At 32.2% G+C, this 26,309-nt stretch overlaps 1 protein-coding gene across 1 annotated transcript in view; it reads left to right on the forward strand.

Moving 5' to 3' along the window:
• Positions 1-26,309, forward strand: part of LOC114330037 (uncharacterized) — a 157,994-nt gene that overhangs the window by 71,667 nt on the left and 60,018 nt on the right. Inside the window, exon 2 of the mRNA XM_028279334.2 lies at positions 23,299-23,434. Within this exon, the coding sequence (XP_028135135.1) occupies positions 23,331-23,434 (104 nt within the window). The 5' untranslated portion in view covers positions 23,299-23,330. The remainder of the gene's footprint in view (positions 1-23,298; positions 23,435-26,309) is intronic.

The following is a 26,309-nucleotide window of genomic DNA, read 5'->3' on the forward strand; positions in this document are numbered from 1 at the left end:
TGAAACTAGGTTTCCTTGCTGATATATTCGAACAATTAATATAATTAACGCGACATTAATATAATTACAGCCACAGATAAAATTAAGGGGTTTATAAGAAAAATCGATTTATGGTCAACTTCACTTGGCAAAAAGCAGCTCGATTCATTCCAGTGCGTTCAGGAAATTATAGAAAATGTATGTTACAGTGCTACAAATTTTGAACAAGTTTATGCAGGCATGCAAGTTACTTTGCTTAATTTAAAACAACAGCTCTGTGATTATTTCCCCGAAGAAATTCAAAACAGTTACGACAGTTGCAGATGGATACTGAATCCGTTTTTAGTCGATTCCTTTCAACATGCTGAAATACCAATAAACATGAAAGAACAACTTATTGAAATATCAAGTGATGGAATGTTGAAGCTCCAATTTTTTTCCCAGAACCCGGACGAATTTTGGACCAAAAAGATGCAGGAATACCCTCAGTTGGCGAATGAAGCTGTAAAATGTTTGGTTCCATTTGTAACATCATATTTATGTGAGTTAAGTTTCTCGTCTATGACTGTCATTAAAACAAAAGTGAGAAATCGTCTCGTACTTGAAAACGATATAATTGTGTGTGTCTCAAATACACAGCCTAGATTTGAAAGACTAGTTTCAAAAAATCAGGCGCATGGGTCTCATTAACATTGTAATATTTGACTTTATTTTTTTCTTTTACTTTTAAGGACTTTTAATATTTAGTTTTATGTTTCGTTTGATAATTAATTGTTCATTTTTATTTACGGCTTTATTAAAATAAAAATACATGATTTAACAAAGTAGTGTTTTTGACTTATTTTGGAAATTTCCGGCGACCCCCTAGTACCTCATTGCGACCCCCCAGGAAGGTCGCGACCCACACTTTGGGAAACACTGATCTAGATTTTCCGATGCGCGCTCTTATCTCTTGGTTGTTGGTCCATTCTTCATTTATTATGGTGCCGAGGTAGTTGTAGTGCCTCACTCTTTCTACAGGGCTTTTGGTTGACATAGAGTTGACCTTCTGTTATCTTTTTCTTGCTGACGATCATAAGCTTTGTTTTCTTTACGTTTACATTGAGTCCATATTGTTGACTATAATACGTTATTTTGTTCATGAGGACTTGTAGGCCTTCTAGGTTGTCCGCAAATACTATGGTGTCACCTGCATACCTGATCTTATTTAGCCGGTACCCGTTTAGTAGAATACCTTTTTCAGTTTCGTGCAAAGCTTCGATAAATATTTTTTCAGAGTAAAGATTGAAAATTAAAAGGGACAAAATACTGCCCTGCCTCACTCCACGCATGATTTTCACATATTCGGTATGTTCACCATCAACTCTGAGGTTTGCAGTCTGATTCCAGTAAAGGTTTCTAATTATTTTCAGATCTTGGTTATTAATTCCTGCTTCTTTTAGTATTTGTATCATCTTGGCGTGTTGTACTCGATCAAACGCCTTCTCGTAATCAACCAGAGATGCGTATACGTCGTAATTGACGTCTCTGCATCTCTGGAATAAGACTTGTATTGAAAACAAAGCCTCTCTCGTACCAACAGCATTTATGAACCCGATCTGGTTGGGCGAAATTTGATTTTCACATAGCTTGGAAATTCTCGTATGGATTACCTTTAGGAACAATTTTAGGAGATGACTCATCAGGCTTATCGTGCGGTATTCGTCGCATTTTTTGGCTCCTGCCATGTAATTGCATATTTGATCTTAGTTTTTAATTCCAAACAACTTTTTATCATAAGAATTTTCGATATTGAGAGAAATAAAGGTACTTTACCCTTGACCGAAATTCATATTTTTTGACATACCTCGTATAATATTCAGAAAATTTGATATCTGATGATTGAATCTTAGGTTTTGGGGCATGCAGAACTTTTTATAAAGAATAACTTTTTTTCGTAAAATTAATAATAAAAAAGTTTCCCATATGTTTCCAACTCAAGTAGACACGCTGTATAAAATTGCTCTGATGTCATTTTATTGTAAAATGACCAAAAAAAAAGTTATATGGCCCAAAAGAAAATTTCTTCAAAAATTTTAACTTATTTTTGTTTAAAAAATTTTATTTTCCATTTTAAGATAAAATGTATTTGACCTACGCATAAAGTTGTCAACAATTTAATTTGCTACAAATAATATCTTATACAATTTCTTATACCTAGGCTTTCATCTTTGCACCCCTTTTTCCAAGATGGCGACCGGGGACAAGGGTTGTGGCCCCACAAACTTAAACTTACGCTTATACTAACCCTTTCCTACACATCAAAAAAATAAAATTACGTCCTCTGAAAAATGCAAACTTAAGTTTACACTAATTTTTCAAAACCAATAACCAAATAAATAACAACATTTACCGGATAAAAACAGTGAATATCGCTAACTTCATGTGTTCTTAAAACTTTTAAATCACGATAAAAATAAAATTTAAATTCTGGTTAGAAATAAACACGAACCTTCCACAGTATCAATTTAGCTTTAGCAGTTATAAACGCTTTTGGGTTTTCCATAGGATCCACTAAATAATGGAAAACTTTAAACGAAAGCGCATACGATAAAGTAAATTTAAATATTTTATACGAGCAGATCATAAACATTATACTTCAAACAGAATTTTCTAGACGAATTATAAAACTATACACTACACTATCACTATACCATGACAGAATAATCCCATTAAAAATACATAATAAACAGTGGCGGCTGGTAAGGTAGGACTACGAGGCGCCGCTAGAAAAATGATATACAAACAGTTAATTGTATTTCATATTCTCATATTTCATATACCTACATATACCCTATTTTCTGTTGAAACTTCCACTTTCACTTTTCTGTTGAAACTTTCTTCCATTAAAATATATCGACCTAAATAAAGTAAATCTTAAAATTTTACATTGTCACAACGCACGATAAGGCATGCGGTTACAATGAAAACAACACGCAGTAGCTATAATCTTTTCGAAGCGCATCGCTCTACTGAAACGAAGCGAAGGCTGAAATATTATGAGAGTTAAGAAAGCAGCCAAGAGATAAAACTTGCCATTTGAAAAAAAAACACAGTCTCTATTTCTTGCACTAGTAATAGACGATATGACAGATCTTTCTACACAAACTCAGCGATATTCCATCGCTATTTTTTGGCGCGAAAATACATTTTGGGTGGTTTCAAACTTCAAAAGTCAAGAAAAATCAAGATGATGCTGGGATATCGATCTGAATTTTGGAACAAATTAATCCTATTGTAAAAGACTCACCCAAGATACTAATTGCACAGGCTTACGACGGTGTTTATGTAATACATGGACAGTTAATCCGAGAAATTTAGAAAAATCCACATTTAGACCAGGGCGGATCTGTAAAAATATTAGTACATTTGGACGCTGAGAGGTGACTCAAATTTTTTTGCAGAAATTGCTTGAAAATAACTCAAATAATAATATTTGAAAAACAAAAATGAATAACCATTTTCAATTTCGTTGCAAAACGAAAATACAGCCGAACCATATTCCAGTCCAATCAGAGAGTGCTGCAAGCACCTCTACCGGTTTCGAAACTTATTAGTCTCTCATCAGGAGGCACATATGCTGCTCTCCCTGATCCAACCAAAACAAACCCCAGCGTGCAGTCCCGAATTGCAACGAACGAAATGGCATAGATGCCCTAGCGGCAACTGCTAGCAAAAGACTAAGTTTTCACTCTAATGGCATATAACATATCCCACCAGAATGAAAACAATGGGAACCTTCTCTGGTTACACCTCCGAGGCTTCTACAATTTGCAAGCCATACGGATGCTGAGACTAAGGAAGATGAGGGAATTCTACAATTTACAATTCACGTCACATCTGCTCAGCGCGGTAAAGTTCCAACGAGACTGGTTCCCTTCATACTCCACACAGAGTAAATGTAAATCAAAAATGAATAACCATTTTCAATTTCGTTGCAAAACGAATATAATATTTGAGTTATCCTCCCTCTCAAAAAGGTCCGGAACATTGTTTAAATAATCAAAATGTCAAAAAATGAAGGAAAAATTCGATTTTTCTCTTCGTTTTTTTGATTATAACTTTAAAAGTATTCATTTCCGAGAAAAGTTGTATTGACATAAAAGTTGGATAATTAAAATTCCTACAATATAGAATTGGTTAAAAATTTAAAAAATAGTCACCCTTGTTGCAAAATAGCAATAATTGCGAAAAAACCATACAAAAACAAGTATTCGCATTTTACGTTTTTCAACCATTTATGCTACACCTAGGCCCTTCATATTGCACCCAGAAAAACTTTATGATACAATAAAACAATACTGTAAATTTCATTAAGATCGGTTCAATATATTTTGCAAAATAAATTTTGCAATCCAGCTTTCGCAAAAAAAATTCATTTTTTCAAAATGTTACAGGACTGATAATAATAAAGCGGATAGCAAGTTGAAATTTTTTTGCGTATAGAAGTGTACTGTACCTTTCATTTTCAATTTGCAAAATTAAAATCAATTAACTACCACGGCGTCAGGAATTTTTTTAAATAGACATTAATTATTGGTGCTACGCGCAGGACAGCGGATAGTTTGCTCTGATTGGGCATTCCAATGACCCTTGATAATGATTGATACATTTTAATTTTTATTACATTTCGATATAAGTAAATAAATTTGTTCATTGCAAAATAAAAACACATACTCTATCCTTTGAAATAACACTTTTTTTAGCAAAAATTTTCTTTGTTCATATATTTTAACTTAGAGAATAAACGTTTATTATTTTTGCAATTGTTTAACATATGCAATTGTTTAAACAATATTTCACAAACAATAATAAAATTAATTTGATTTTTGTGGAATTAAAATGTTAAAATACAACAAAATATAGAGTAAGAAAATAATATATTAGATAAAGATTGGAAGAAAGTTTGTTGGAAATCAACTTGTGTGAATCGAACAACTGTTCAACTTGCTATCTGCTTTATTTTCAGTCCTGCTACATTAAAAAAAATGAATTTTTTTTTTGCGAAAGCTGGATTGAAAAATATATTTTGCAAAATCTATTAAACCGATCTTAATGAAATTATTTACAGTGTTGTTTTACTATATCATAAATAGTGGAGTCACTGAAGGTTTTCACCTCCGATTTCGTTGAACCTTAATTGATTTTCATGAAAATTGGTGAGTAGTTAGAAGATACTTCAAGGAACAAAGGTGACATGATTCCAACTTGCGCTTTTACCCTGGGGGTGGATGCCACCCCTTCTCGTTGGTAAAGTTTTTTTGTTAAAAATAATACCAGAAATCGATAGAGGGGCAAATTCTAAGCAAAATTTGTTATATAATGTTACTAACATAAATCAATACTTTTTGAGTTATTAAATATCAAAGATTTTATTTTTTCTTAAAAAAAATGCATGTTTTAAAGCTGTTTTTCACGTATTACTCAAAAACTATAACCTTTTGTAAAAAAGCTATTATTACCAAAATTAAAGATAATAAAAAATTTTATATACTCCCCACTTAAAGAACTATTCTAATGTTATTTGAAAGTGAGTTATGGGTAATTGAATGTGTATTCTTTTCGACGAGTACTCAAATCTAAGTATTCAAGCTTACATAACGGGAAAACGATGTATTTTATATAATATACTTGTTAAACACTTGTCAAAGTACTTCGGAATACCTAGCAAATGAGCTCCAGTAGAAGTTAATAGCATCAAAATTAAGCAAGTTGAAAATAAGGGAATCAAGCATGATGAAAATAAGAGAATCCTTTAGATTTTTTTAGGAAAAAGTGAAAAATAAAAACATAGTTAATGATTTCAACAATTTTGACCGGTTTAGAATGCATATCTTTGAAAAAATAGATATAATTTAAAAAAATTAGAATTTTTAAAATTATCGTACTTTTCATTTACTTTTGATAATAACTCCAAAAATACTCAATATACGTAAAAAATCATATATAACTAAATTTTAGTTTTTTCTGTTCCAAACACATTATGCATTTTATTATTTCTTTGGGGTAAAAAATAACCAAGATAGAAACGTTTAATATTTCAATTTTGCTGCGAGAACCATGTAACCGGTGACATTTAACCTTTTATTTTTAAAAAAGTAAGAAGTTTAAAAGACTAATTTTGAAGTTTTTAATAGCTCTTGGAATCAACTTTTAATTAGTTTTTAGGTAAACTTTATATCTCAAAAATTAACGGAGTTATTTACAAAGAAACAATAAAAATTTTTGGAAAATTTTTTAAAAGATTCATTTTGAAACATTTTTGGTGCATAAATTTTAATGCTATCAACTTGTTCGAGGGCTTATTTGATAGATATTTCTATATACTTTGACAAATGTTTAATAAGTTTATGTTATAAAATGCACCATTTTTCCGGTATTTAAGCTTGAATACTTTAGATTTGGATACTCGACGAAAGAAATATACATTCAATTACTTATAACTCACTTTTAGTTAACATTGAAAGGTTTTTATAGTAAGGAGTTTATTTTATTTTTTATTAGCCTCAATTTTGATAATAATAACTTTTTTGCAAAAACATAGTTTTTGAGTTATTTATGAAAAATCGGTTAAAAAGATACATTTTTCTCACGAAAAAATAAAATCTTTGATCTTTATTAACTCAAAAAGTTTTGATTTATTTTAATAAATTTATATTACAAATTTTGCTTATAATTTGTCCCTCTATCGAATTGTGGGGATATTTTTAATAAAATAATTTTCACCCCCGAGGAGGGGTGGCATCCAACCCCAGGGTAAAAGCACAAGTTGGCACCATGTCACCTTTGTTCCTTGAGATATCCTCTAACCATTCACCAATTTTCATGCAAATCGATGGAGGTTCAACGAAATCGGAGGTAATAGCTCATATCCAACTTCAGTGACTGCACTAAAAGTTTTTCTGGGTAAAATATGAAGGTCCTAAGTATAGCATAAATTGTTGAAAAACGTTAAATGCAAATACTTGTTTTTGTATGGTTTTTTTCGCAATTATTGCTATTTTGCAACAAGGGTGACTATTTTTTAAATTATTAACCAATTCTCTGGGAAATTTATTTACGCAACTTTTATGTTAGTACAACTTTTCTCAGAAATGAATAGTTTTAAAGTTATAATCAAAAAACCAATAAAAAAAATCGAATTTTTCCTTCATATTTCGACATTTTGATTATTTAAACAATGTCCCGGACCATTTTGAGTGGGAAGATAACTCAAATATTATTATTTGAGTTATTTTCAACTATTTCTGCAAAAAAATTTGAGTCACCTCTCAACGTCCATCTCAAAACAGATGCGCCCTGGACTAATTATCTATATTTTTACGCACACAAATTAACAAAATGCTGCAAAATGGAATACAATAAGCAGCATATCCGCATTTTTTTCTAATGCTCCGATCAGAAAGCAGCGTTACACCGAATAATGAACAAACGAATTGAAAAACCATCATAAACGCGATGGAATGTTTACTCTACAGCGATATAAACTGTATTTGAAAATCGAGACAGTATCCTGGATTGAATTGAACCAGCATCCTAATTTTGAAAATATTGAGTCCGGAAATCCTAAAACATATAACACGGATATCACAGTTCACCGGTTTCATCAAATGGTTTAATGAATCCTACTTCCAAGGGTGGATCCAGGAGGGGGCCATGGCCCCCTCCGAGGATTTAAAAAAATATAAATTTAAATATTTGCAGTTCAGATGTTTTTAATTTAAAACACATATATGTACAATACAGGGGATAAATATGTTTTCTGGACTAGAATTGAACAAAGGCAGTAACTGAAGCTTCAAGAATGACATAGGATGTTTTATAAATCAAAATATTGATAATTTTACAAAGTGCCAATTGTTAGAATGACTTTGACAGCCATCAAAATCGTATCAATTTCCATATTCACACAAACTTAGACCATAAAAACTGATAGACACGCCTTGTACCGAACCGTTGAAGCAAACACCTTCCGCGAAAGTGACGTCACAATACGGCAAGAACTCGTAGTTTGGATTCTTAGCAAAGCGTTAATAAAATTACTCAATTTTAGATTAATTTTAATATAACTTCAATATTTTGTAAAAAATATGGAATATAAATAATTTAGCAAAGTAATTAATAAATATTTTTGACTTAAAGTAATTTTGTAAAAATAAATGTTTTATTTAAAAGTAGGTACATATTATATCGTTGATAGATATATCTCTTCTTGTTTGATAATCAAAAATAAATTTGAAGGAGAGTAATTTTCTTTTGGGTGGAAGTTTCAGGTTAGGTGAAAAAATATGTAGGAAATCTATTAATTTATTGACCACAAAACAAAATAGCTTTAACAAATTATCTTAATTAGATTAAACAAATGGTTTGTTTCAAAATCATGATCAAACATATGTTCTTTGTATGTACATATCTTCTCATTAATTTAGAATCGTTTAATTTTTTTGAATTGTACATAAATCTAATTTCGCTTTCAGCAATTTTGCAAATATGAATGACGTCTTTAGAAGGTTGAATTAAAATCTTTTTTGATATGCTATAATTTTTGTGTCTTATGAATGGAGATTGTAAATTATCACATTTAATTGCAGACAAACATAAGTCACAATTGGATGTTTTCTTAACTTTCTTAACTACAAACCCATTGATATAGTCAACAACATCACAAACATAAGATGACAATGTTTTTGAAAAACTTAAATTATTTACAGTATAATCATGGTTACCTACTAGTTATTGTTTCCCTATTATTTTCATCAGTTATAAAGTTGTCAATGAGTTGATGATCATCTGTTTTCATTTTCACAGTATTTGTTGTGCTCATTGCTAAAATTATGGAAGGTGTCTGTTCTATACAATTAACCTGGGTAGATCCTGTAACACTTGTGTGCATTAAGAGTCTTTTATATGCAGCTTTAAATTGTTTTGCCATTGGGTTGTTATTGTAACCTCCATGACTCCTAATAGAACTAAAGAAAACTTCTAAGTGATCTTGAGAAAGTTTATAGACCGAAAGAACGTCAGACCTCCATCCATATCCTCCAAGTAATTTTTCCAAATTCCCATTAGTGACTTTAAACTAATGATCATACCAATAAAACCCGTTTTTCTTTGGCTTGGATATTATAGTGGTTCACCATTATTGGAACATTTAAGTGATCTAAGATATTTTATAGATTCTTCAATTTTTTGAAAAATCGCTTGTTTATTGTGCTGCTATAAACTGGATTTTAGGTGTTTTGCCAATAAATTTCGACTATTTAAAATATCAAAAATATCATTAATTTGTTCAATGAAATTTTTGAGTAGCTTCGCTATGTACAAATTCTTTTGAGCTTTTATTTCTCAAATAATGTATTGCCTTAGCAACTTTTTGGCTAAACGTTTGGGCAGCTAATTTCACCTTCATTTTTTCCTTATATGTACCAATTTAAATGCCTTCGGGTTATCCTAGTTGCAAGATGAAGGCCTTCCTTTTCTTGAATGTCTACTAATTCTTCCAAATATTTCCATTTAATCGCTTTATTATTCCCGTCAAAAAAAAATTTGTAATATAATACACGTTTATTAAAATCAATAGTTATTACAATAATTTACAATTTCAGTTTACTTACAATGAAATAAACGTAAAAAAAGTCTTAAAAGCATGAACATGCTTGTTGTCCTAAATAACCTAAAATATTGCGAATAAGTTTTAACATAACATGTGCAGGGTCAAATATTACATATTTTGATTTATTACTGGATGTAGAAAAAATACTTTATTTTTATTCACAACGCCTATAAATACTTATAATCTCTAACGTTTTCTGCCGTAAACTGACGTCACACACAGCTGTGTGAATTCTTTTTATGTTGGCTTCACTCTTCGAGGCGAGAGAATAGCATTACGGCGTGTATCAGTTTTTATGGTCTAAGCGCACAAAGAATAAAAAAGAAATGAAGCGTTACTTGGATCACTAGCACTTAGAACAAAGGAGTTGGTTGGTATTTCCGCACAGTCAAACGGAATTGTTTTACAAGTATTGCGTTTTATTTTTCTAATGAAAAATATGGTCACAATAAAGGGATGACAGCCCTTGTCACGAGACCTTTAACATCTTTCGCCAAACTCATGAGCGAAGACGGAGCCATACAAACCCATGAAGAAACATCATACCACAAGAAGTGCGTTCAGGTTGAGCTGGATTTTCTACAAAGTTATAGCAACCCTCAAAATTCAGTCATTAACCAGATAGACTCTCAAAGGTCTAAACAGATACAAAAAAATAAAGAAAGACTACGACCAATAGTAGGGTCTCTAGCTTTCTTAGGTTGACAAAATATTCCTCTAAGACACCATCGTGGTGATGGCCTTCTGCTTCTGGACAAAGATGCTGGACCTAGCAATGGGGGGAATTGTTAAGGTTTAAAATCGCATCACGAGATAAGACTGTCAAATAGCACCTATCCACAGCATCTTCCTGAGCAACATACATTAGTCGCACTAGTCAAAATCAATAATTAATAACATGTTATGAATAATAAATAATTGAACAAAGTGGAAACTATTATGTACTGTGTCATATTTGACAAAAAGACCGCCGCGCCGTCTCCCACGCGAAACAGCTTTCTCTAAAGAGATACATACACAATAACAACATTCGTGAAAACTTTTGTCAAATTCATTGACGCTTATGAGAACCTAAAAATAATTAGTAAAAATCAAGAAGGACGGAAAGAACAAGGCCTGACAGGAGAAGCATTGGGAAAAATGGTATTAAACTTGTTGAAAGAACTGCACTTGGATCCGAAGAAATGTGTAGGAATCTACTTCTCACACACGGTAGAAGTGTGTGAAAAGTGTCTTAAACTTAAAACTCACCATTGTAACCCTAATTTTTAAAAGTTACCCCCAGTACCTCCGGCACCCCTCCCCAAAAAAAGTTCATGACCCCTCCCGAAAATCGGTCCTGGATCCGCCCTTGCCTACTTCCAATACTGGTTTACATACATTTCTTTTACAAATTAATGCCACATGTTGATACATTATCAACTGCAACAAAATAAAACGGGCTCTGTGAAATTTTGTGACAGTTTTGAAAAAATAATTAATAATATCAGAAACACGTCTGTAACGGAAAATATGCAAGAATCGGGGGCATCGAAAAGACGGGTACGAAATGAGGAAAATTTGAATTTATCTTCGAGAGAAACTTATGCCAATATTATATTTCAAGTTAAGGATCGATTTGCTTTTAAATATCATCTATTTGGGGCAAAGTTGTTTCAAAGAGAGACTTGTGAATAGAATTATAGAAAGGAATTACCTAATACATTGATATCTTCTGCAAGACATTTCCAATGGTTAAAAAATTGAACTTTTTAACCCTTGTCCTCAAATTTGAATTAACAATATTTTATTCGTGACTGGAAATATCACAACAAAAGGAAAATGTAATTGGTTATTGACGTACTTAATACGTAATGACGTAAATTTAATAGTTAACGGGGGTGTCGCCCGATAACCGTAGTCAAGCAATGGTTAGCGCGGCTATATTTTGGATGGGTGACCGCTTAGGAACATCTTGTTGTTGCCTAGCCTTACCGTTTTTTATTTTTGGTATTGTTTTAATAAAATGTTTTGGAAAGTAGTAAGTATTAAAATTAGTTTAATATTTAAATAAAATACAAATAAACTTTTTAAAATAGGTAGGTATATTTATTTTGTTGAAATCATATAATAGAAGTATGACTTCTGACGTGCGTACAATGTATACACACATTCTTTTTTTTTTAATTCAATTTAGAAATTTTTATGCCGTACAGTTAACAAAAAAATAGTTTTTTTATTTTCTTTAAGACCAATAGTAACCGAGCTATACTTTATTATACGTTAGCTCTTCTTCGTCAGATACTAAATATTGTAGTTTCAAACTAAAAGGCCGGGAAAACTGTGCATTTTTCGAGGATAACTTGTTTAAACTAATTTAAAGTATTTAAAAATATCTATCTACAGAAATAAAAAAGTCTCTAGCTCAAAAATGAAGTGACTTATTATGAAAAGAATGTCAGTCTCTATTTTTTTTTTCAGCGAAAAAGTGATTGGAAACTTCCCCCTACTTACCACCCTAATTAAAATTAGTCATTGACCTTATTTAGTCTTCTATATTTATGTATTATTAATAGGTTCTAGAGGATTGAGGGCGATCCAAGAAAAAATCAGAATAAGGGCTAAAGAAGCCAAAGCACAAGGAAAAAACGTCAAAGTAGGCTTTCAAAGAATCAAAATAAACGACGATGTATGGATATGGAATAAACACGTAGAGCAACTAGAAAAAATGGAACAGCAAAGAGGAAACCAAAAAAACTAAATGACGGAAAGGAAACGGTAGCAACAACGGCAATGAACAAGGAGACGATTCGGATTAAAGACAAGAAAATGAAAACTAACTTGGGAACATGGAACGTAAGAGGTACTTATGAAACAGGAAAACTTAAAGAACTAATCAGAGAGATAAAAAAATATAAAATAGACATATTAGCTTTACAAGAAACAAAACAGTTACACACAGAAATAGTAGAAATAGATAATATAGTATTTTTTAAAAGTGGGGGGATAACAGAATGTTAGGAACAAGCTTTATCATACAGAAAAAATGGAAAACCAGAGTGATGAATTTCAAGCCGATATCAGATAGAATGTGCACAATCAGGTTAAAAGGTAACCAACGCAACATAAGCATAATAAATGTACATGCACCAACAGAAGACGCCACAGAAGAAGATAAAGATGCATACTATGAACAACTAAAGAGAGAATATGACAAATTACCAGGATTTGATATCAAAATAGTAATGGGAGACTGCAATTCTAAAATGGGAAAAGAGGATATATATGAAAATGTAACAGGAAAATACAGTAAACACGATATATCAAATGATAACGGTCAAAGAATTATAGGTTTTGCATCGGAAAGACAAATGGTTATAAAAAGCACACAACAACGCAGGAAAGATATATATAAAGGAACATGGATTTCCCCGGATAAAAAGACAATAAATCAAATAGACCACATATTAATAGAGAGGAAGCACGCCCAAAATATAATAAATATAAAAAGCATGAGAGGAGCGGAATGTGACTTGGATCACTTTTTGGTAAGAGCAGGTTATAAAATGAATGCAAATATAAAGAAAGACAATCAAACGGACATAGAAATGAAAAAAAACAATTCAACACAGCATTACTAAAAGATAGTACGACGCAGAAGAAGTACGAAGAACGAATATCGGAATATCCAACAGACTAAACGAAGAACCAGAAACACAATACCCGGAAGAAAAGTGGGAAAGCATAAAAGAAGTAGTTTTAAACGCCAGTAAAGAAACATTAATTAAAGTTAATAGAAAATAAAAAGCAAAAGAATGGTATGATGAGGAATGTCAAAAAATAGCAGAGGAAATTAGAAAAATAAGAATAAAAATCCTAACACATAATAGTGATATTAGCACACAACAATATAGAGAATTGAGGAGAATGATGAACATGCAGAAATAAAAAAAGAAAATACAACGAAGAAAAACTCAAAGTGATAGAGGAGAAATTCCAAAAAAAGGAAATAAGATCCTTTTACCAGGAAGCAAGAAAAATGGAAAGAGGATATAAAAAACCTAACCCATATATGAAAAATGAATTAATAAATGAACCAGGGGAAATAATGAGAAATTGGCAAAATTACTTTACACATCTTCTAAACAAACACGAAGAAGAAGGGGGAACAATCCAGGAAATTGAAGATGACCATATAGTAATAGAAACACCTACGAGGGAAGAAATAGAAAATGAAATAAGGGGACTAAAAAACAATAAAAGCCCAGGAATATCAGAAGTATCGGCGGAAATGATAAAGGCAGGAGGAAAAAGACTACACAAAGAAATACATAACCTGATAAAAAGCGTATGGGAAACAGAAAGAATGCCAGGAGAGTGGGCCATAGCAAGAATATGCCCCATACATACATAAAAAAGGTGATACAATGAGATGTGAAAATTATAGAGGTATCGCGCTGCTAGAAGTCATTTACAAAATCTTGACAAACATCATAAGAAAAAAACTAAATCAATACACGGAAAAGATATTGGGCGAATATCAGGAAGGACTCAGAGGCAATAGGTCGACGACAGACCAAATATTTGCATTAAAAGAAATTCAGACTACGTGCTAAGAACATAAAATAGCAGTATATGTTCTGTTCGTTGACGTTAAACAGGATTACGATACGGTAAAGCAGCAACAAATGTACGAATTAATGAAAGAGATGGGCATACCATGTAAAATCGTCAGGATGGTAAAAATGACTATGGATAACACCACAAACGAAATAGCGTGGAAGGGGCATAAATCAAATAATTTTGAAACAAAGGAAGGTTTAAGACAAGGAGACCCACTATCAACGACTCATTTTAATGTAATACTGGAAGGAATAATTAGAAAAAGTAAAATAAACACACAGGAAACGATTTTTAAAAATGGCCATCAATGTATAGCATTCGCAGACGATCTAACACTATTAACGACAAGTAAGACAGAGCTAAAAAAATTAATGAGAAATATAATGAAAGAAGCAAAAAAGTTTGGTCTCCTCATAAATATGGAAAAGACAAAATACATGATAATGGGAGAAACAGATAAAGAAAAAGAAGTCAATTTCACATTGGAGATAGAAGGAGAAAATTCATGCTCGTTTAAAAGAGTTTCAGAATTTACTTATCTGGGTGTAAAAATAGATGAAAATGGACATGGGGAAGGCGAGATAAAAGCAAGAATAGCAAAAGGCAACAAAAAGTATGGGGCACTGCGATCATTAATGAAATCAAAATATGTCTCAAGAAAAACAAAAATAAGAATTTACAAAACCGTTATCAGACCTACAGCTACATATGCATGTGAAACATGGGTGCTTAAAAAATCAGAAATAGACCTTTTAGAAAGATGGGAACGAAAAATACAAAGAGCAATATATGGAGGCGTGAAAATAGATGGTCAATGGAGAAGAAGAAATAATAAGGAACATGAAGAACTCTATAACGAACCAAAAATAACGACGGCAACCAAAGCACAGAGAATCCGATATTTAGGACACATTGAGAGAATGGGAAGGGAAAGAATGCCAAAAATGGTACTATCACGTAAGCTAATCCAAAAAAGAAGAATAGGTAGACCAAGAAGGAGATGGAAAGAGAGCGTATATGAAGACTTACAAAAGAGTAATATTGTGAACTGGAAAGAAAAAGCTGTGGATAAAAAAAATGGAAGGAAGTGGTCAAGAAATGTATGGAAAGACTAGAGGGAATATTAAGTGTTTTATATAAATGAATGTAATATTGTTTATAGTATAGTAGTATAGGATATAGTGTTATAAATATATAATGTAATAGTAATTGTAAGAAAAAAATTAAATATTTCAGCCCTAGGTCTTCAAGACCTGTTGAGCTTAATAAATAATAAATAAGAGGTTTGAGCGGCTTAGAATAATTAGTTTAAAAAAAATGGAGTTAAAAGCGAATAACGAATTTTTGTAGTTTGGTAAAAAATGCCTTTTTCTTCAGAATAGAAAGATTAGCATCAGAGATACGAAAAAATATGTAAATCTAAAATTGTATCTTATTTAATTCCCAAGAACGGGGTTAGCAAAATTTTTTTATGGCAAAAACTGAGTGATCTATTGACAATTAAAACTTGTAATAACATGCAAAAACCACCTTTACCAACCCTTTTACAGTCACCTCTTTTTGCGACTGACGATTTTAAAAAGATCTCTATATTAATATAGCCTTATAGATCTTGTAGAGACCTACAAAATTATTTTTTACCAAACTTTCTAGAATAAAAAATAAAAAAGTTACGGTTAAGAAATCAATATATTTTTTTGAAAGAAAAAATGGAAAAATCCAATTGGAAGCTTAATAATGTAAGTTAGCGGTGTTTTTAGTCATTGGCCTTTTTCGTACTTCTTTATTTATGTATTAGTAATAGATTCCAGTTTTACTGGCTTGGAGTGATTGGTTTTAAAAAAACTGGAGTTAAAAGCGAATAATGAATTTTTGTAGTTTGGTAAAAAATCCATTTTCTTCAGAATAGAAAGATTAGCATCAGAGATACGAAAAAATGTTTAAATATGAAATTGTAGGTTATTTAAATCCCAAGAACTTGGTTTGAAAAAAATTTTTCTACTGCAAAAATTGAGTGAATTGTAAATGAGTATAATATTGAAAAACATTGATTTTTTCGACATAAAACTAACCCTTCGATAGCGAGTAAATCGAAAAATGTTAATTTTATAGAAAAAATGTATAGAACATTTTTTGCTTAAAATTAATGTTTTTATCAACTTTTGCGGTCAAAATATAATAAAAAATTTCCACCCCATGATGGGGTGGCAACCACCCCCACGGTAAAAGCGCCTTTCGGCATCATATAGATTTTGATCCTTGGACTATCCACTACTTATTCTCAAATTTTCAAGCAAATCGATCCATTATGTAAATATTGCGAGCTGAAAAGCTTCGGATCCTGGACTAGTAGTGTCGAGTGTCTAGCGATATTTCAAAACAGACAAATTCGTGAAATACAAAAATAAGAAAAATTACGGGCATACATTATTTATGAATTATGAATCAAACTGTAAACAAAATAATATATCTTTTTTTAGAAATAAAAGGCAAATATCGAGCACTTTAATTTATTTATTCAATCTTGCTCAAGTACTTTCGCTCCCAGAGCATCTTCAGGGGCACCTGTTATAAGCCAAAAAAAAAACGCCATTGTAGAGATATAAAAAATGACCGGTGTATAATAAAAAATTATAAAAGCATTGTAGATCTACTTCGTCAAAAGATGAAGAAGACGATATCCAAGAATACCCTCGCCCAAAATATTTTAATCTGTTTGTCCTTTGTCCAATGTGTGTTATTTGTTTTAATTTTAATTAAATGTCTTCTTCACATTCTTGGATATCTTCTCCATCTTTTGACGAAGTAAGTCTACAATGCTTTTATAATTTTTTACTATACACCGGCCATTTTTTCTATCTCTACAATGGCGTTTTTATTTCAGATGCCCCTGAAGATAGGTATTCTGAGAGCGAAAGTTCTTGGGCAAGATTGAATAAATAAATTACAGTGCTCGATATCTGCCTTTTATTTTAGTCCAGAGAAATAAGGTTTTTGTCGGGACACTTGAGCAGCCATGTTGCAAATGGGTTTTTTGGGTACTATATAGCTAATACATTATAAATACAAAAATGCCCGTCACAGTTCGGACGAGAACTTTAGTTATTAACAAATAAGGGTTAAAAATGGCAGTTTTTTTGTTTAAATCGCTACAGGTAAAAATAGGGTAATTAAATATCTTATTTAGAGCATTCATCTTTTAGTAGATGAGCAAAGATTCAAAATGGCAGTTTTTGAATTATGGTCCGATCATTTGTTGCTTCGCTAATTGCAAAATAAGACTAAAATTTCGAAAATAAAAAATATGCTATAACTTTTGCGAAAATGAACTTAAGACTTTAATATCGCACGAAAAGTTGATACAACCAGTACATATCATGCACAAAAAATTTCAAGACGATTCGTCAATTAGTTTAAATTTTATTAAATTTGTTTATCCCAAAGAGCTATTTTTTGCTATATTATTGTTCAGAAAATAATAATGATAAAGAAATTCTGTGGAAACTACATGAAAGAAGAACACTTATATTTTTAAACAATTTAAAAAAATCAATCAAAAGTCATTTTTATCATTCCGAAAACGTTTTAATAAAGTACAGTCATTTTTGGCTTAAAAACAATTTGAATAGATTTGTTAATATTGACTGAAGAGTAAATCTACTTTGGGATTTCAAAAGATGGTATTTTACAGGAATTTTCAAAAAAAAACTTTTCGCCTAGGTTAAATGCGGTCAAAGTTAGCCACTTTTATTATTTAATTCACAATTACTTCTATATACATAAAATTCTCCTGTAACAGTGTTAGTTAACATATTCATCCGAAACGGCTAGACCGATTTTTATAAAATTTTACACGTATATCCTGTAAGACTGAGGATAGGTTTTAATCTATTTTTTATACCCATAAATTATAAGGGGGGTTGCCCCCTGACATGTTTTTTTATTTTTTTGGACAAAATTGTCTACCTTAATTTTATATGGCGTAGAATTAAAGAATACATACAACCCTTAATTTTCACTCTTCCATCACTAACTATCTTCTATCACAAAAACTGTCATTTTTAACCTTTGCTCATCTACTAAAAGAAGGATACTATAAATAAGATATTTATTGTAATTACCGTATTTTTACCTGAGGCGATTTAAACGAAAAACTGCCATTTTTGACACTTATTTGTTAATTACTAAAATTCTCATCCGAACTGTGACGGGCATTTTCGTATTTATAATGCGTTAGGTATATAGTACCCAAAAAACCTATTTGCAACCTGGCTGCTCAAGTGTCCCGAACATGATATATTTTTGCCTTATTTCCCTGGCGTTTTCTAAAATTCATATATTCGAGCATTCAACCATATCTTATTTTAAATAATAATTTTATAAGAGTACAGAAATGAATATTAGTCCATTGAAATGTTACATTTAGGGTTGCGTTTCTCAGATGACGCAATTTTATTTTTTAATGTGTGGGGGTGGGCAATAGAAGCTTAAGTTCAAGTTTGTGGGGTCGCCACCCTTTCCCCTGGCCGCCACCTTGGAAAAAGGGGTGCAAAGGGTTTTCGCGCTGGGTCTCGTATACTAGCAACCCTACAGAAGATTTAACCAAGCATAAAGCAAATTAAATTTTCTACAATTTTATTTCTATTACTTTTTATTGTCAAGTGGCCAACAAAAAAGTTATAACCAAAAATAAGTGAAAATTTTGTAACAAGTTTCCTTTTTGAAGTTATAACTTTTTTTTTCAGTTCATTTTACAATAAAATGACATCACAGCAATTTTGTAGAGATTTTTTCAATTAACAATTTCCGCTATAAAGTTGTTTAATTTTATTTATTTATCAAGGTTTTATAGCGCTCCAAACTTGACCAGATTCTCGAATGCTCATAGGGATACAATAAAAACAAAACGTTAGGCTTACTTTTCTATCTATATATTTTTTTTATTCATACAATTTATTATGATCTTAACATTCCTATGCTATTATTAAAATATTAGTTACTTAACCATTCCATATTATTCAGTACTCTTACATAAAAGTAGTATTTTTATCTATATTTGGGTATTATGTAGCAGCTAACTTATTTAACTTATTAAACTAGGTACTTATTCTTTCTTAAGGTAGATTATTTGCAATTTATTTAAATTTTGCAATATTGTTTTTATTTTACTTATCTTTTTTTTTAATTTATACTGACAATTTATGTAGATAATTTTAGTAAATTGTATTTGTTATTGTTTTGTTTTTTGACTTTTTGAAAGCTTTTTTTAACAATTGTACAATTTTCAACGACAATAAAGCATATTTGTATATCTATTCTATTCTATTTTTGACCCTTTTCTCCACCACCTATGAGGTAGAGTCTGGAGGCGTGTTTTTTATGCGTGTATTTTATTAATAATATTATTTATTATTATACATATTGAAAAATGTCTATCATATTTATTATTTTTTTCATTCTCTTCGATGGTCCAGGCTGCGAGTCAAGATCTGAATCAGTATCCGAGGTGAATCTTTGTGTTATAATGGGAGTTAGCGTTGGCGTCAGCGTCGGTAATTCGTCTTCCAATTTATTTTCTTCAATTAATGTTAATATGCCCCCGATATTGCTGCAGATTTCACCACTACAATGGAGACACACTGCTGAACATTTGAGGCCTGCTTTTCGGCAACCTCACGCACTTCCACAGTTTCCTTTGCATCTGCAAAATATTAATTTCATAAGCTCAGGGGGTGCTGGAGGCTTGGAAGTTTGGATTGGTATCCAAAATTTTCCATGCTTTTTCCAGCCCCAATGTTCTGGATCACAATATTTACCGAGCCATGACTGAATCTGGTGATACACTCGGAGACTGTGGACCCGGGCTCCATCTTGTGTTGGAGGAAGTGAGGAGAGATTAAATGCATTTTTTGTCACTGTTCTAGAGAATCGTTTGTATCTCAGGGTGTCCAGAGAATCGTCTTTATTTCCGCCATATAAAGAGACGAAAAAACGTTCGCCAACAACACTGCGCAAAGATGACTCGACTTTCTCACTGACACATACCTAATGTTGTTCCACTAGCTAACTCAGGATGATTCTACAAAATTTTTATGAATTTTACTTTGCCCATGATATACGATATGCGCTGTTGACGTTGTGTCGCATTCTGAGAAGGCATGGAGAAACAGTTAATTCTCTGCAATTACTTCGTCATATAATCTATAACCTGAAGGACAGTACAATTGTTTGGACGTACTCCCTTTTACTTTTATTTATTTATTTATTTATTTAACGGGACGAACCCTTTTTCCTTACAAAAATTACAATATATACATATAATTAACAAATAAACTGTAGTCATACATTACATATTTCAAAAGTAGGTATTATTAACATCAATGTCTCAATTTCTTTAAAGTATTATTGAATGCGGATACAGATGGATTAAATAAACTTACTTACTTACTTAGTCCTAAGCCTTTCTGCCTTTAGGTGTAAGGCTGGTGAAGTTGAGTTTGGCATTTTAGTCTCCATGCTTTCCGATCTTGCGTTAGGTTTCTTGCACTTTCCAATGTCAATCCCTTCTTCTTGACTTCTTTCCTGATTTCATCTACCCACATAACTCTTGGTCTTCCTCTTTTGTTTTTCCCCTGCACTCTCATTTCGATCACTCGTTTTGTTAGCCTCTCGTTCGACATTCTACACACGTGCCCGAGCCATCTAAGTTGTCCCTCTACTATTTTTTCATTGATTGGTTCTAGTTTTAGGTTTTGTCTAATTGTTTCGTTTCGTATTTTGTCTGTCCTCTTTCTGTTTGCTATTTTCCTCAGGAACCTCATTTCCATAGCATTGACTCTGGTTTTTTGTCTCCCCGTCAGTGTCCATGTCTCGCTGCTATACATGATTGTTGGTCTAACTACTGATTTAACGACTGCCGATTTTACTTTCTCCGGTATCTCTTTTTCCCCAAAAATATTGTTTTCATAGTGGTAAATAAGCTTCCTGTTCGTCCCATTCTCTCGTTTATTTCCATGTCTTGTTTACCATTTGATTCGATTATTACTCTTAGGTATTTAAAATATTCCACTTGCTCTAGTTGTTTCCCGTCTAATTATATTGCGTGTGTCTTCCTCATATTTGAAATGATCATTGTTTTTGTTTTCTCTGTATTAATTTTCATATTTATGTTTGATAGTTCTTCTAGGATTTCAAGATTGTTCTGTAAGTCTTCTCTGTTTTCTGCTATCAATACCATGTCGTCTGCAAATAGTAGCTCCGATAGTTGAGTCCGTTTCATTTGGCAGTATCCTAATGTTAGTTTTCTCATTCTTCTCTTGGCATTATTTATCGCTTCATCCAGTACCACTGAGAATAGCAGTGGACGACTCAGCACGCATCCCTGTTTGACGCCTTGACTTGTAGTAAATTCTCTGGATTCCTTGTTATTGGTTCTTACTGTATTTGTATTACTTTTGTACATATCCTATATTACTTCTATTATGTGTCTGTCGACTCCCCTTTCTTTTAGTGTTTTCCATACGTCCTTTCTTCGGATTCTGTCAGTTGTTTCTATTTGAGTTTTTATTCTTGTCTCTATTATTCTTGCGAATACCTTCCCAGGGATACTTAATATGGTGATACCTCTGTAATTATTACAGTTTCTCTTGTCTCCCTTTTTGTGTATTGGTAATATGTCTTTCTTCCAGTCCTTTAGTAATTCTGCTCTATTTATGATATCATTCATTAGTTCTTTTATGCTATCCATTCCCTCTGTCCCCATGAATTTTATCATTTCCGGGGTGATATGATCCTTGCCTGGTGCTTTGGTCAATTTTACTCTTTCTTTTGCTTTCTCTAATTCCTCTCTTGTTATTGATTCCACTTGTTCTTCATTCCTTTCTTGTATCTCCCCTATGTTGTCCGTGTCTGCATGAGTTAGCTCTTTGAAATGTTCTCTCTATCTTTCCATTATTTGTTTTTCTTCTGTTATTACGTTCCCATTCTTGTCTTTTATATTCGGCATCGTGTGCTCTTTCTTTTGTCTGAGTTGTTTTAATGCGCCGTAGAAAAGTTTTTGGTTTTCCCTATAACTGTTTGTCATTTTTTGTCTAAATCCCTCCCATGACTTTTCCCTTCATGTTTTCAACGCTATTTTCCTCTTTCCTTTTTTCTTTATATGCATCGTAATCTTCCGGGTGTTTTGTGCTTAGGTATCTCTTCCATTTGTCTTTTTTGTTCTTTATTTTCTCTCGTATTTCTTCCGTCCACCATTCCGTTCTCCTCATGTTAGTATTTGCTATTTTTGCTTTCCCGCAAGTTTCTTCAGCTGCTTTGATTATACTGGTTTTTAGATATTCCCATTTTTCTTCTATATTTGTATTTTTTGCCCTACCTATGGTCCCATTTCCACTCCTTGCCATTAATCTCCAGTTTCATATATCCTATCTTCGTAGTATTAAATTTGTCTTTTTCTTCTTTTGCCATTTTCCTAATTTTTGCTTGTATTTCCCTTTCCTTTCTTCGACAAAGATGTCGATGTCTTCTAGCCTCTAAAAGGAAACTTTTTACAAAATTTTCACTTATTTTTGTTTATAACTTTTTTTTGGTCACTTGTCGATAAAAAGTAATAGAGATAAAATTGTAGAAAATGTAATTTGCTACATTTTATATTTGATTAAATTTTCTGTAGAGTTGCTAGTGTACGAGATACAGCGCGAAATCCCGTTGCAACCTTTTTTCCAAGATGGCGGCAGGGGGACAAGTGTGGCGACACCACAAATTTGAACTTAGGCTTCTAGTGACCCCCCTACACATTAAAAAATAAAATTGCGTCCTCTGAAAAACGCAAGATAAGGCCTAAAAAATGTAACATTTCAGTGGACTATATTTTCTAACTGAAATTCTTTATTGCGTAAAAAACCTCGTGTAAAGAAATAATGATTTCCAGAGATTACCTTAGCGGAAACGTTAAGATTGCTGTACGATCGGCGGAAAAATATTTTTTCGTCTTGTTTCTTCCTAACATTCTTTATCACATTTACACAAGATAAAACAGCAATAACTTATTTACGATATTGTTTCAGATATACGTTGCTAAGAAAAATTCAAGTAAAACATGGACAAAAAGAAGCGGCAATCCCTTAGTATCGATCGAGCAGCTTTTATTTTACTTAGGATTAAAAAGGTTTTCAAGAAAAAGAAGGAGAAATTAAACGAAAGGTGAGTGATGTTGCTAATTTAATGGATTTTTCTCTTTTCCCGTTACTAGTCCAGTAGCTATTAGACTCGGCTAATTAATTTCACACGGAATCAGAACCGGAGAATAAAAAGATTTTGATTAGGCTAATTGGATATTGTTTGCAAGTGAAATAATGGCGGGAAATGGATATTTTTAGAATTGATATGTTCTAAATCAATAATTCTTAAATTGTAAACCTCACCCCGCTGAAAAGGAGTGGTCATACACATTACTAAATATTATTTGCTTTCAAGAAGACTGTTTGCTGGTGATATATAAGATTAATATCTGTCGTTGTCCTTCATTCTCATATATGAGATTAATATCTGTATTTTTCCTTCATCCTCACTAAAGCTTTTTAGAAATATGATTTAGAAAGTTTTTTCTTCTTCTTATTGCACCGTCTCTTTTCCAGGGTTGGCAATCTAAATGGCAATTGTAGCTTTGAAAACTGCTGCACGAAACTACTGAGCTTTTACCCTGTACTTGACCTTCCAATATTGTTTGAAGATATTCATATCTCTTACCGCTCAACACGTGACCCAAATATTGTGTTACCTTTCTTTGATTATTTATAACAATTATTCCTTTTAACAACTTGTCGAAACCGAAAGACTCCATTTTCAAACAAATAAATGTTTAAAAATAATAAAATCTTTGGATTTCTTAGTTCGGAAACAGATTCTCTCTTATACCTATTCCCCATCCTTCTAAAATTTGCAAGGAATAAAGGGTGATGAATGCAGAGACGTGGGGGTCTATATAGTTGCACTCCACAACACATCTTTTCATCGAGGCAAAGATCAACGAAACTGTCTCCTTGTACTCAATACGTGAGTAAGAACGTAGGTAGATAAAGGCATTGTTTTTAATTTCAATTCAGAGATCATTACCCTCTTTCTATGGCCATTTCGAACCCCTTAGTTCTCATCAGGAAAGCTACCGTAATGATGCTCTGAATTATTCCTTTTCTTTACTCATGCGCCGAAATACCTCAGTATTACTAACTTTTTGTACCCATGGAATTCTCAGCATCTGTATCAAAGTATCAAAGGTATCTATTCTTTTTCTCTTTCAGAGAAAAAGCTAACTTTCTCAGTCATACAGCAAGACAAAAAAAGTAACATCTGATCATTCGGATTCTAAGATCCATACTTAGATCTGATTTTGTAATAGTATATTACTTTATGAGGCGGAGAAGCATGACTTTTCTTGACGCGCTCGATATTACGCGCCGATCGAAGTGTGGCGCGTAATAGAGGGCAAGTCAAGAAAAGTCGCTTCTTTGCCGAATAAAGTATACTATTTTTTCTTCAAACGTAGCAATTTTCAACCATAAATAGTACAATTCATACGCTATTTTTACTCGAAATTAACTGTGACAACTATCAAAGTCGTCTAGATGTTAGAAATTAAAATAATTAAGTCATGATTCGCCAACATCGGGAATGATTGCTGAAAGTTGTGCTCGACCATCAGTATCATCAACAATTACCAATGCGTATCAAGAGTCGGGAACATTTTTGCACGGTTTCAATTTTGAAAATGCCTCATTAACTAATTGTACTTTTAATATTACTATAAATAAAAATGATGTTTAATTGTTGTTAATGACATTTGTATTGTTGCTTTGTGACATGTTTCATATTGTTGCCATGACAACATTTTTCCCTCCGCCGTAAAGAAATGGGAAAAAAACTGCTGCCGGCGGAGACATCAAACTTTGACAGGATCAAGTTAGATAAGTAATGTCATCATTATTTGACGTTTGAAGAAAAAAAATGTTTTTCTTCAAACGTCAAATAATGATGACATTACTTATCTAACTTGATCCTGTCAAAGTTTGATGTCTCCGCCGGCAGCAGTTTTTTTTCCCATTTCTTTACGGCGGAGGGAAAAATGTTGTCATGGCAACAATATGAAACATGTCACAAAGCAACAATACAAATGTCATTAACAACAATTAAACATTATTTTTATTTATAGTAATATTAAAAGTACAATTAGTTAATGAGGCATTTTCAAAATTGAAACCGTGCAAAAATGTTCCCGACTCTTGATACGCATTGGTAATTTTTGATGATACTGATGGTCGAGCACAACTTTCAGCAATCATTCCCGATGTTGGCGAATCATGACTTAATTATTTTAATTTCTAACATCTAGACGACTTTGATAATTGTCACAGTTAATTTCGAGTAAAAATAGCGTATGAATTGTACTATTTATGGTTGAAAATTGCTACGTTTGAAGAAAAAATAGTATACTATTTCGTGTTCATGAGTGTTTCCTCGCTTGTTCGATTCTCGATAGGATTTCTTTTTTTTTTTTTGTTACACTGGCTATTGATATTTGCTCCCAAATATATTATGAAAGTTGCCTGCTGTTATTTGTCCATTGGCATACAAATGTACATTTTATTGGTGTCTGAAAATACTAAAATTTTAGTTTTGGAAACATTTGGATGTAAACCGAACATTTCTGTATGACGAACTACCGCATTTATTATATTTTGTAGCTCTTGCGCGTTACTTGCTATTAGGACGGTATTATCAGCGTACCTGACGTTGTCTATGCTGGTTCCGTTAATCTTGATTTCACGTTGGACCTCGTCCAATGCTTCTCTGAATATAGACTCCGAATACAGATTAAATAATAGCAGTAATAAGACTCTACCCTGTCGGATTCGTATATCTTCGGATGTTGTGGACTCTATTTCTATTGTTCCCGTTTGGTGCCAATATAATTTTGGATATAATTCGCAAGTTTTGGTCGTCAATTCCAGTTATTGTCAGAATTTCGATCATCTTTTAATGGTTAACATAGTCACATAATGGTAACAAGTAGTTTAATGGT

Source organism: Diabrotica virgifera, chromosome 1, assembly GCF_917563875.1.
Source record: "Diabrotica virgifera virgifera chromosome 1, PGI_DIABVI_V3a".
Taxonomy (NCBI): domain Eukaryota; kingdom Metazoa; phylum Arthropoda; class Insecta; order Coleoptera; family Chrysomelidae; genus Diabrotica; species Diabrotica virgifera.